Source organism: Callorhinus ursinus, unplaced genomic scaffold (assembly GCF_003265705.2).
Source record: "Callorhinus ursinus isolate GAN/ISIS: 27379988/994484 unplaced genomic scaffold, GSC_fseal_2.0 scaffold64, whole genome shotgun sequence".
Taxonomy (NCBI): Eukaryota; Metazoa; Chordata; class Mammalia; order Carnivora; family Otariidae; genus Callorhinus; species Callorhinus ursinus.
The window spans coordinates 7456245-7469261 of NW_027397126.1; the positions used below are offsets into that span (position 1 = coordinate 7456245).

At 38.5% G+C, this 13017-nt stretch overlaps 1 protein-coding gene across 1 annotated transcript; it reads left to right on the forward strand.

Annotated features, from left to right (window-relative positions):
- Positions 1-916: 916 nt before the first annotated feature.
- Positions 917-1375, forward strand: LOC112815544 (small ribosomal subunit protein uS8-like). Its single transcript, XM_073885668.1, has one exon. The coding sequence runs from the start codon at positions 959-961 to the stop codon at positions 1373-1375; it is 417 nt and encodes a 138-aa protein (XP_073741769.1). The 5' UTR covers positions 917-958.
- Positions 1376-13017: the final 11642 nt, after the last annotated feature.

Sequence of the window (13017 nt, forward strand, 5' to 3'; positions counted from 1 at the left end):
CTCATCAAGGTATACTATCTTTCCACAGAAACATATACTACAATGATTCAGAAGAAAAGGAACTAATTAATTTCCACTACTACATATAAACCTTCATTCAGATGAGTCTTAAATGGAGTCCAGAGGTTGTAAGAAAAGTAGGAGAAACAGAAGGAAAATTGGGGACTGCAAATGAACCAATCTCTTGGTTTCCAAAACCACCTTTTAGGTTTGTTTCCTCCCTGGGCCCTACACTGAAATGATTTTTCCTACTAAAATGCATTTAGTAAGCCATAATTAATTCATGTAATCTGTATTATTACTATTTTCCAGGTTTACTGATGATTCAGATTTCAACCAACAATCCATAATTTTGAAGGTTTTATAATAATATTATGAAATCACATAAATCACTGTCATGTTTGTGATAAGCTATAAAGTCAAGCAAGCCTGCAGAAACTTATGTACTGCTCACTGATACCAATCATTAGATGTGACCATCAATCTGTGCTCAAGTCCAAGATTAGTCACCCACTGGGCATGTTTAAGTATTGTGACTCTCACATAGGTCTCTACTCTCCATGACTATGGCACCAACTACCCACCCAGAAATTTCTATGATGTCACCAAGAGCCAATCAGGTGTTCTTTCTCTGTTACTGATTTTATGTAAACCAAAGACAAAGTAAAGATATTTGACATTTTGGTTAGCTTGTTCAGCCTCTTGATGGGAATATGTACAACATTCACTAGATTCATAAACTAAAATTGAGAATCTGGATATATTTATAAATGCCAAAGTATATTAACTGTGCAAACATTCTCTAATAAAACATCAGAAAAATCTAAGGAATCTTTTTACTACTATTTGAACAGTAAATTGGTATATCACACACTTGAAAAGAGGAAGTACAGTGTGCAAAACAGTCTGCTTAAAAACGAAATCAACGCTCTTTCCACCATCTTTCAGGGCCGCCATAATGGTGTGCACAAATGTCCTGGCAGATGCTCTCAAGAGCATTAACAATGCTGAAAAGAGAGGCAAATTCCAGGTTCTTATTAGGTCATACTCCAAAGTTATCATCCAGTTTCTAACTGTGATGATGAAATATGGTTACATTGGTGAATCTGAAATCACTGATAGTCACAGAGCTGGGAAAACTGTTGTGAACCTCACAGGCAGGTTAGACAAGGGTGGAGTGATCAGCCCGAGATTTGATGTACAACTCAAAGATCTAGAAAAATGGCGGGGTAATCTGCTCCTGTCCCACCAGTTTGATTTCATTGTACTGACAACTTCAGCTGGCATCACGGACCATGAAGAAGCAAGACGAAAAGACATAGGAGGGAAAATCGTGGGATTCTTTTCTAGAGATGTAATACATACATTCAAATAAAATGCCTCAATGGAAACAAAACGAAATGAATGATAAATGAATGATTTTTTACCTACCCTAAAAAAAGATCATGGCTTTTGCCAATGAGTTTAAGATTACTCTTTTTTAGATACATATCAAGATTTATGAAATTTTTAAAAATTAAAGGCTAAAAACAAATTTATTTGTAAGATTTCATTAAATTATCCACAAATTTCATTAAATTTTTTAAATTTCATAAAAATATCTCAATAATCTTAAGAAATCAACAGTAGTAATTACATCCCCCCATCACAAAATTCCCAAATGTATCCATGTGGCTGACTAACTAGCCAAAGTAAAAATCTTCAGAAGAAAATTGAAAATTTGCTGAGATAACACAGGAATTTGTGAAAATCCTATTCATAACCTCATGGCGCCCAGGCCTTCTACTTTACTTACACTGATTTAGAATCAGCTAGAAAAATTTTGTGATGTGATGAGTTCTGGGTAGTATATGCAACTAATAAATCATTGAACATTATATCAAAAACTAATGATGTACTATATGCTGGCCAATTGACTTTAAATAAAAAATAAAATAAATCTTTTTTTAAAAATCCTTCAAATGCAGCAAACAGCAAAAATCTTATACACAGATAATGCTACCAGTCATACTAACTCCCATTAAACATCCTATTCACTTACATGCCTTTCTTCTCTGGACTGAAATTCAATATCCCAGGGCAAAACTACTTGGTGGTGTCACGGGGGCACATTTTTCATTTGATAAACAGTCTGCAGATGCTCCCTGCTTACAAAGGGCCTAGAGTCTAGATGGGAGAAGACCTACAGAGAATTGTGCAAATGTTATATGGAGGGGGGGGTCCTCAATTTAAAGAGAGGATAGAAGGGGCACCTGACATGTGTTGGGGGTCCCTGGGAAGCAGATTCAGAGACAGAAATTAGCATGCAACAAATGTGTTGGGAATGGTCTCCGAAGCTACACCTGGAGGGGAGTAAACAAAGCAGGATTAGGAAGAGGAAGGAGTTGGTCTGTGATACAGTCACGGCAAAAGCCTCAGCTCATCTCATGGGGAGCACTGGGGCTGGAATGGCCCTTAAAAGTTTTTTTCAAACTGAGGTAAGAAATCTGAGTTTATGTATCCTTGCATCAGCCAGTCACTGGATACAGGGTCCCTCTTCCCCCAGCCACTCAGAGAAGATAAACCCTGAGCCCCTGGAGAGGAACTCGCTGAGAACTGCCAGCCACCTATACTCTCAAGAGCTGAGGTGATGAGTATTTTGGTTTTGTAGGCTTTGGGGAGAAAGGGAATTGGGCAATACAACACAGTATCCATTACCACCCACCCTTTGTTTCACTCAGATCTATGTGCTTCATGTTACTTCTGAAAGCAGATCCTTTAGGAATTTCGTGGGCTTTTCCTGAGGGAAGCATCTAAGAGAAAAGTTACCAGAATGAGCCACTGTCCCCATGCTGAAGCTGGTCCCCAGGCCCCATCTAATTCTCACTCATCTCCGTCTTATACTATCCATTCTAGATAAAACTTACCCTCAACTATCAGCTCTCCAAGTCGGTGGATTACCTGATGGGGTGACCCAAACCATCATCCTTGATCAGCCTGAGACCCCAGTTATAAGGCTTTTCTTGGGCCATGGCTGATTCACCTGTTCATTCATTGTCAAAACCGGGCGAGTAAGTAGCAAGAGAAATGCAAGTGGATCACCTGGGTGCCAAACATATCCTCTCAGCCTCATTGTCTCCTGATGATCAGAGTCTGTGATTCCTGCCATTTACTGACTCCTTTCTGTGCCTGCTCACCATTAATGTTTGATGAGAGCCTTGCCATGTGCCCTGGTGGAGGCATTCCCCTCTTGGAACCAAGACTCCTGAACCAGCAGGATCCAGAGCTCTGGAAACAGGAAGGATAAATTCTGAAAGTAGGCCACTGGGAGTGATGGTGAGTTAGGCCACTCCAATTTATACCCCTTGTTTCCTGAACTCATGCATTCCAACTACTGGGAACACAGCACAAGGTACTGGCTACTATGATCCAAATGTTTGTGTTTCCCCAAAATTGATATATTGAAATCCTAATGCCCAGAGATGATGGCATTAGCTGGGGCCTTTGGGAGGTGCTTAGGTCATGAGGGTGATGCCTCCATGAATGGGATTAGTGCTCCAGAGATATCCGAAGTCCCTTCCACCATGACATATCTAGAAGGCAATGGCTATGAACCAGAATAGAGCTCTCACCAGAATGCAACAATGCTAGTGCCTTGATCTTTGACTTCCTAGCATCCAGAACTGTGAGAAATAAAATTCTGTTGTTTATAAGCTACCTAGTCTGTGGAACAGACTAAGACACTGGTGCTTAATTTAGAGTGTTCTGTGCCCTTGAAGATGATGCCTTATCCCAGCAGAGGATCACCTCTGAGCTGATACCTCATCTGTCTTATTTCCTCACTCTGAGGCTGCAGCACGTCAGTCATGAGTTATGTGACAGGACCAGTAGATCTCATGATTATGTGGCCACTGCTGTATCTCCTTTAGTGTAAAATAAGGCCCTCAATCTGATGTTCCTACCTCACAGGGTGAGGAACAAATGTGAGGGTTCTGCCAATGAGCAGGTAAGTCTATTCCAATTACACACTCAGGGTTCAGGAAATAATCATTCTGGAGTAGGTAGGAGGATATTTCAGAAGGAAGGGAAAGTATGAAAAATGTATAATGTCCTGAAACAGCTGGGGGTTTAAGGTAATTACAAGCAGGGCAGTAGGGCTGGAGCACAAGATTTTTGGGGTAGGGGAAAAGTGAAGTGAGAGGTAGAAAAAGGCCAGGTCATGTAGACCACTGAATGGAATGCTAAAGAATTCTGACATTATTTTAAACAACAAAATACTGTGCTGAAATTTACATTTTCTAGTATTTTAAACAGCAAAATACTGTGCTAAAATTTACATTTTCTAAAACTTTACTCTGTAACAATGTGAAGGAGAGATTGGAGAGGGTAAGACTTGTCAGGAAGACTTGTGAAAGACAGTATATGGGCGGTGAGAAAAAGAGGAGAGTATTCAAAAATCACCATAGCTTTTTGGCCTGAGAAACTAGAAATGAACTGAGATGGAGAAAACTGCAGGAGAAGCTTGCTTGGGGAAGAAGATTAGCAGTTCAGTTGGACATATTAGATATCTAAGTGAAGATGTCAAGGAGGCAGTTGGATATATTAATATGGAGCTCGGGGAAGAGCTCCAGGCCGGCAATATAAATCTGGAAAACACTAACAAATAGATAAAATTTAAAATTAAGGTGTTGAAAGAGATCTCCAGCAGAATGAGTATAAATAACAATAGAAGTCCAAAACTGGGCCTGGCACTTTCCAAAATTTAGAAGACAGGAGGGTGAAGAAGAATCAGGACAATGAGAAGGAGCAACAAGTGAGGGATTAGGAAAACACAGCCCTGGAAGCTGCACGAAGCAAATATTTCTGAGAGGAAGGAGGAATCAGCTATGTCAAATGCTGCTAAGTCCAGTGAGCTGAGAAATGAGGACTGGCCATTGGATTAAGCAATGCAGAGGTCATCGGTGACCTTCACCAAGAGCACTGTTCATGGAAAGGCAGAAGCAAAGGCCTAGATTTAAGAAGAGGAATTTAAGACAAGCTATATAGACAGCTATCTTCAAGAGCATTGCTGTGAAGCAGAACAGAGAAATGTGGTAGCAACTGGCTAAGGGGGAAGAGTTATCAAGAGGGCAAGACAGCTCATTTTTGATTTTGATGATTTTGTTTTGTTTGATTAGGTTTTTTTTTTTTTTTTTTTTTGGATGGAGGAAGTAATAGCATAGTTATCTTCTGAAGTGAAATATCTGGTAGGAAAAGGCATGATGTGGGAGAGAGTTCATAGGATTGCAGGAGTAACATCATCCTGTTAGAAAGTGAGGGAGTTCAGGGGCTGATCCAAGAAGGGGGCAGACTGGTCTTTAGGTGGGGAGCATGGTTCATGCCAGTCACAGCGGGAGAGACAGATACAGGTAGGTGAGGAGGTGCAGTACTGGAAGGCTGGCAAAGTCTCTTCTAATTGCTTCCACCTCCTCAGTGAAATAGGAAGCACAGTTGTTTGTTTCTTTAAGTGTTTGCTTGCTTAGTTTCTGAACTTCTGAGCGCACTGCCTTAATCCATTCACCCTGCCAGCCTCTAATTGCCTTTTTACCCTATCTGAAAATTCCCTGGTGACCAGAGGTCTCTGCAGTCAATAACATCTATGGAGAGAGAAGACAAGAAGTGGCCAAATCATTCCAGTTGATATTGTGGAGCCAAATTCAGTCTGTAATACACAACCAAGAATTTTCAGGGGAAATTACCTTCTTGAGTCGGACCTTAACATGGAGTATATTTGATCCAGTTCTATGATATTTCTCCTTCTACCCTGCTCTGCTAGCTTCACTGCAGTATTCAAGGCTTTGGCCCTGGGCTGTAAGAGTCTTTCTAGTTCTTATGGTCCACAATAAACAAGATCCTATGCTGCCAGCTTTCATCTTCAAGATAAGAGAAATAGTCTTTTAAGGCAGGGGATATAAAAGCCTTGGAAAGGTGGTTCTCAAACTTGGCTGATCATTGGACTCATCTGAATCACTCATTAAAAATATATATACCCCCAAAGAGGAAAGCAAACCAAAAAAAAATATATATATATATGTATATATATATATATATATATACCCCAGAGTCTCCCTCTTAAGTATAGGTTAAAGCAGGGCCCATATATGATGTTACCTAAACTCATGCAACCTTGGTGAAATCATCAGTAACAGTGGAGATTGAAACACCTTTTTATTTCTAGTACCGTACCTGGAATGCTGTAGAAGTGAAAACAATGTTTAAAAAGTGATATCTCCTCAGAGAGGGAGATGAACCATGAGAAACTATGGACCCCAGGTAAAGAACTGAGGGTCTCAGAAGAGAGGGGGGTGGGGGGAGGGGATAACAGGGTGATGGGTATTAAGGAGGGCATGTGCTGTGATGAGCACTGGGTGTTATACGTAACTAATGAATCATGGAACGCTACACCAAAAACGAATGATGTACTATATGCTGGCTAACTGAACATATTAAAAAAATAAAAAATAAATTAAAAAAATAAGAAGTGATATCTCCTTTCCCTTTTTATCCCTCTCCCCCAGCATACCTAGTCCTTTCCCTATTTTTTATTGTGTCAAAATACACGTAACATAAAATTTATCATTTTCACCATTTTTAAATATACAGTTCATTTGCATCAAGTATATCCATACTGTTGTGCAACCCCTTCCTATTTTTTAAATATTTCTTTCATTGGAATACTTTTAGATTCACAGAAAAAATGCAGAGATAGTACAGATTTCCCACATACTCCTTATTCAGTCTCCCCTATTTTAACATTTTATAGTATGATGTAACATTTGTCAAAACTAAGATAACAACACTGACTCTAGACTTTATTCACATTTCAATAGTTTTTTTTTTTTTCCATTTAAAGTTCTTTTTCTATTCCTGGATCCAATCCAAGACACACCTCTATTTAAAAAAAAAAATTATGTGTTAACATTTTAGTGAGGGCTTTCTAAAATCATTACACTTTGAATACCTGAGATCATGCTTTATTTTGCTATTAGCAAGTTGAATTTTTCCCCTTTTTTGTATTAGGGAGGAAACAACCAATACCAGGGCACCTAGGTGACTCAGTTGGTTACACGTCTGCCTTCAGCTCAGGTCATGATCTCAGGGTCCTGGGATCGAGCCCTGCCTCGGGCTCCCCGCTCAGCAGAGAGTCTGCTTCTCATCTTCTTCCTCCTCCCGTCCCTCCCCCTGCTCATGCTCTCTCTCTCTGTCTCAAATAAATAAATAAAATCTTTAAAAAAAGAAATAACCCATACCTTCTAGGCACCAAGAAAAAATATTCTTCCTTATGGACAAGCAGTGTATCCCCATATGCCACAGCAGCTGTGCTGTCAGCTGTTGATACAGCTTTAGAAGTGACTTCCATACCCTGACTGCAGCTTATAGAGAGGGAGTAAGGAATGGTGCATATGCAGCTACACTACAAAAAAGACACTAAACATTATGAGCAAGGTGGTCCTACTCCTTGGCAGGGAAAATCAAGCTCAGGTTCATAAAGGGATCATTTATCCATCCAGCATTTATTGTGATCCTATTACATGCTAACATTATGGTAGGCACTTGAAATACAAAGTCTGTGCTCTTGATTTGCTCAGTTTAATGGAAGAGACAGACATGTAAGAAATCAATTATAATACACCATAATAAGGGCTATAATTGAGGTAAATGTAGGTTACAGTGACTGTGATGAGGCAAAGTAAGACTTTTCCTTGAAAAGATGATGGCTAAGTTGAAAGAAGAGAAAGCTCATCAAGGACGGGCAGAGAAAAGTGTGTTATAAGTAGACTGAAAGTGAATAAAAGAACAGGGACCTGAGAAAATGTGGCAAATCTGGTCCTTTAAGTGGTTTGCTATGGCTCAAGTGTTAGTGTGTGTACTTGGGAGTAGATGGGCTATGACTGAAAACATGAGACAAATTATGTGGGAAAGACTGAACATGGTATGAGATGTTCATGAATTTAGACTTAATTCTGAATGGGCTGTAGGTTTATTAAAGAAGTGATCAACTTTTTTCTTTCTCTAAATTTTACTTGCATGGATGCAATGCAATGCAGTCTCATGTACCCCACATTAAGCATCATTCTTCCAATGCCAAGAATTGCCTGTCTCCAGGCTTCTTATTTTATGAGAAAAGCTAACTGCTATTTGTTTAACCTACTGTAACTAGTTTCTACTAATTGTAACCTTATGAATTCTTGGCTTATAACCCACATCTTCCGCTACTGCCTTACATTCCAGTCTCTCATTGAGGTTATGACTTCATGACACCTGGGAGTACTATCCCATTCCCAGACTTATTCCCAGTAAAGCCAATGTTGCCTGATAAACACAAAGTAGGCACACATGGAGAATATACTTGAGTGCTAGTGAAAGCACACAGCATTAACATCCTGTAAAAAGAAAGATTAAGTGAAAATAAGGGATGCAAAATAATTGACTGACATTTCCACAGCTTCCTTATATGTAAGCCATACTCAATGACTTGCTGGCAGTTTGGCCTCTGAAACAACACTTGTTGCAGAAGTTAGAATCAGAGGTATCAACGACTCTCTGCATCGGGTGAATTGATCACAGTTTTCAGCCAATTAGTCAGATGTGACTGACTGAGGTGAGAGGGTGAAATGCATGAGGGTTATGAGCAGGGGCCGAACCTTCTGTGTTATTTAGGTGGGACGGTGGGTCAGTGTGAACACTTTAAGCATACTCATTTAACAGTTCAGTTCTATTAACTCTATAGCATATGAGGGAAAGGAGTTAAACCAGAAAAACTCATCTCATTGTAATGAAGTGCTGTTTTCAATTATCTGAACTGTTATATTTCACCAAAATGTTTAAAAGTGGAATAACAAGTATGTCTTGTGTTTTTCACTCCTCAACTAAAATTAAAAAAAAAAGATAATCAAGGTTATATTCAATGCCACCACTTCAAATGAAATAGTATCAATAAATTTTGAATTATTGATTGCATTTTCTTCATTCCATTAATTACACTCTTCAGTGCAATTCTGGGCTATTAGAAAGGAAGTGTGCTTGGTAATACCAAAGACACAAATAAAAATCTTTTTAGAGGATTATCAGTATAGGTGTTTAGACCAGAAAGACTAATGAGTTTTAGTGAATACTTGTTCCAAATCAGAGTATTAATAATCAATTACTGAAATGTTGAAAGAGCATACTTTTTATTTTTTAAAAGATTATTTTAGAGAGAGAGGAGGGGCAGAGGGAGAGGGAGAGAGAGAACCCCAAGCAGACTCCACACGTGTGGAGTCCTCCACGGAGCTCGATCCCAGGACCCTGAGATCATGACCTGAGCTGAAACCAAGAGTTGGACGCTAAATCGACTGAGCCACCCCAGGCACTCCAAGAACATACTTTTAAAAAGTGGTTTATCTGCTTCTTTTGCATATTACAATGATTTCTCTTGCTAACATAACAATAATAGTACCATCTCTGAGTCTCATTTTTTTCTAGCTGTTAAATAGTTAGAATTCTTGCTAGGTGAGGTGTTACAAGGATTAATGAGAAATTTCTCATAAAGTGGTTAGAGCCCTGGAAACAATAATCTTCTCTATATAGAATGTTTTCCTGTCTTTAGGGAGGCATCTCGGTGCAGTGGAAAACCACAGGTTTTGAAAGTAAAGAGACTTTGGTAAAAAATACTAACTCTCCTTGGACAAGTCATTAAATCTAAGTCTCAGTTTTCTCACTTTCAAAATGGAGATAAATACTCATTCTGTTAGAATGATTTTTACATAAAATAAGCTTATTTGGAGATGATTTAAGTATTAGGCATCGTGTTGCAAAATAGGTGTGCACAGAATTTGGTGATTTATATCTGCAAAAGGCAAAACCAGGAATGTCTCAAAATGACCATGAGAGAAGCCAGGTAAGACATTCAGGGACATAGAGGACCAAGGTCAGCTTAGGATCACAGCAGGGCAAGGAGCTTCAGGATACAGAAACAGGGCAAATATCCCCATCAATAGGTGGTATGAACCTGATATACTCTACTATCTAGAAACAGGGAGCTGAAATGGAAGAGGTTCAAATTTGGACTTAAATAATCATGTACCCTACATTAAGCATAATTTTTCTGCCTCTAGCTGCTCTGGTAACTTCTTTGTAATGGGTATTAAAAATTTAAAAAGTGGCTGGTAGTGGCTTTTTCCTATTACTGTCATTTCAAAAAAAAAATACCCCCAAATTCTCTTTAGCTTCAAAACTGCTCCCACATTGCAGATGCATATTTTTGTTTAATTATAAGTCATTTTAGGGGCACCTGGGTGGCTCAGTGGGCTAAGCGTCCAACTCTTGATTTTGGCTCAAGTCGTGATCTCAGGGTTGTGAGATCAAATCCTGAGTCAGGCTCTGCCCTGGGTGTGGAGCCTGCTTAAGATTCTCTCTCTTCCAGGGTTCATGGGTGGCTCAGTCAGTTAAGCACCTGACTCTTGATTTCAGCTCAAGCCATGATCTTGGGGTTGAGAGATTGAGCCCTGTGTCCAGCTCCGTGCTCAGCATGGAGTCTGCTTCTCTCTCTCTCTCAAATAAATAAATAAATAAATAAATAAATAAATAAATAAATGACTAAATAATTAAAATCTTAAAAAATAAATACAATCATTTTCAATTTCCAATCCAAGGTGACTGAGGTGCCTGGAAGTGAGCATTTTTAACTGTCAATAGTGCCTTGGAAAGAAATTACCATACATTTTCTAAAATAAAAAAACTTGAAAATACTGGAAAACTGATCTCTGGCTCAGTGCAACCTTATCTAGCCCATATGACTTTCCCAAAGGAAAATTATTCCCTAAGTGCCCTAGTGGTAATGTTTGAGATTCTCCAAAAATATATCTTGAGAAAAATTAGGCTTTAAATTATGAGACTTTAAAAGGCTATACTCTTAACAACTTTTAGTCTACATTTCTTCTTTTAACAACATAAAACTGGTTTATGAAAGATGCTCACTGCAGCATTATTTACAATAGCCAAGATATAGAAGCAACCTAAGTGTCCATCCATAGGTGAATGGATAAGGAAGATGTGGTGTGTATACACATACATACACACACACATATATACACACATTGGAATATTAGCCATTAAAAAGAACGAGATTTTTGCCATCTGTGACAACACAGATAGACCTACAGAATATTATGCTAAGTGAGACAGGTCAGACAGACAAAGACAAATACCATATGATTTCACGTATGTGTGGACTCTAAAACACAAAATGAACAAACAAAACAAACACACTCATAGAACAAACATGATTAGCCAGCAGGAAGGAGGTTTAGCAGATGGATGAAATAGGTGAAGGGGATTAAGTGGTACAATTTTCCAGTAATAAACAAGTCATGGGGATATTATGTACAGCATAGGGAATATAGTCAATAATTTTGTAGTAACTCTGTATAGCAACAGATGGTAACTAGGCTTATTGTGGTATTTCATAATGTATAGAAATATGAAATAATTATGTTGTACATCTGAAACTAATACAATATCGTATGTCAATTATTCTTTATTTATTTTTATTTTTTAAATTTTATTTTATTTAAAAAATGTTCACTGAGTTCCATATCTGAACATAGTACTATTTAAAATGTTTATTTTTTAATATTACTAATGTGATTTACAAATATAAAATTAAGTGAATATTTAATGCTTCAGTCTAATGTAATAAAAATAAAATAGAACTAAATTCATCTTGAATCAAATCATCTTTCACACACAAAAATTCTGATTTATAAAGACTAGAAACATGTCCCAATTATTCTCTCCTTACCCTTTATTTCACTCAACCTCCCTACCTTCAAATATTTGGTCATTACCACAGCTCCTGGAATATCATTAAAAAATATTCATAGGATATTTGAAAAGTAGGTCCTCCTCATTCCCTTCTACATTAAGTACCATTTGCATTAAAAAATATTCTCTAATACATATTTGGTTCAGAAAATCACACACATAAAAATCCTAGTAAGGCCCTGAAGAGTGTTCAGCCCAAACAAATACTACAGTCATGTGTCAGGCTGGATACTCAAATTTAGGACCCTGTTCATAAATAAAGAATTATAATACTGAGAGTAATAACACAGATATAATATAACTTTGGGAGTATATGATTTCAGAGAATGTGTATGAGTATATAACCTAGCCATTGCAAGAAGATTTTGTTTAGGTATAGATTAAATGGCCTTTTGAAGGTCCATGTGGTAAGTAAGTTTCAGGGTCCTTCACAAGATTATGGCTATCCTCTGGGCATAGGACAATTGTTCTTCTCCACCCATTAGAAGTTAGGTGTAGCCAGGGCACCTGAGTGGCTCAGTCAGTTAAGCGTCCAACTCCTGGTTTCGGCTCAGGTCACAATCTCAGGATCATGATCTCGGTCGTGAGACTTAGCCCCACATTAGGCCTGCACTCAGCATGGAGTCTGCTTAAGATTCTTCCTCTCTCTCTCCCTCTGCCCCTCCCCTCCATGCACACACTCTCTCTCTCTCTCAAATAAATAAATAAATCTTTTAAAAAAAGAAGTTAGGTGTGGCCATGTCACTAGCTTTGGCCTGAGCTGTGGAGCCAAAGTGACACAGCCCACTGCTGGGAAGAATGGAAGTTTCAAGAGCCTTTACACTCATTTTTCCCATTGCTACAGCATTTGGCAACATTCCATATGGTGGCTGTTTCGACAGCCTGGGTTCTAAAGGGAGGACAATGTAGGAGCAGAGCCCTGAGCCAACCCATGGAGGGTTTGTGGTATGAGTGAGGCATGAACTTTGTTGCTTTAAGTCACTGAGATCTGGGGGCCATGTGTTACTGCAGCATACTCTATCTAGCTCATCCTGTTTCTCAAGAAACAGTTGTTTCTTGAGATTCTATGATTCCACATTACTTGCAGCTTTGCAGAATCTGAAATACTGTAAAAATGAAATCATTGCTCACAAAAACTGTCACTACTAGCTAGCTGATAAAACTATGTCAATCAATGCCTATTAAATGTACAAT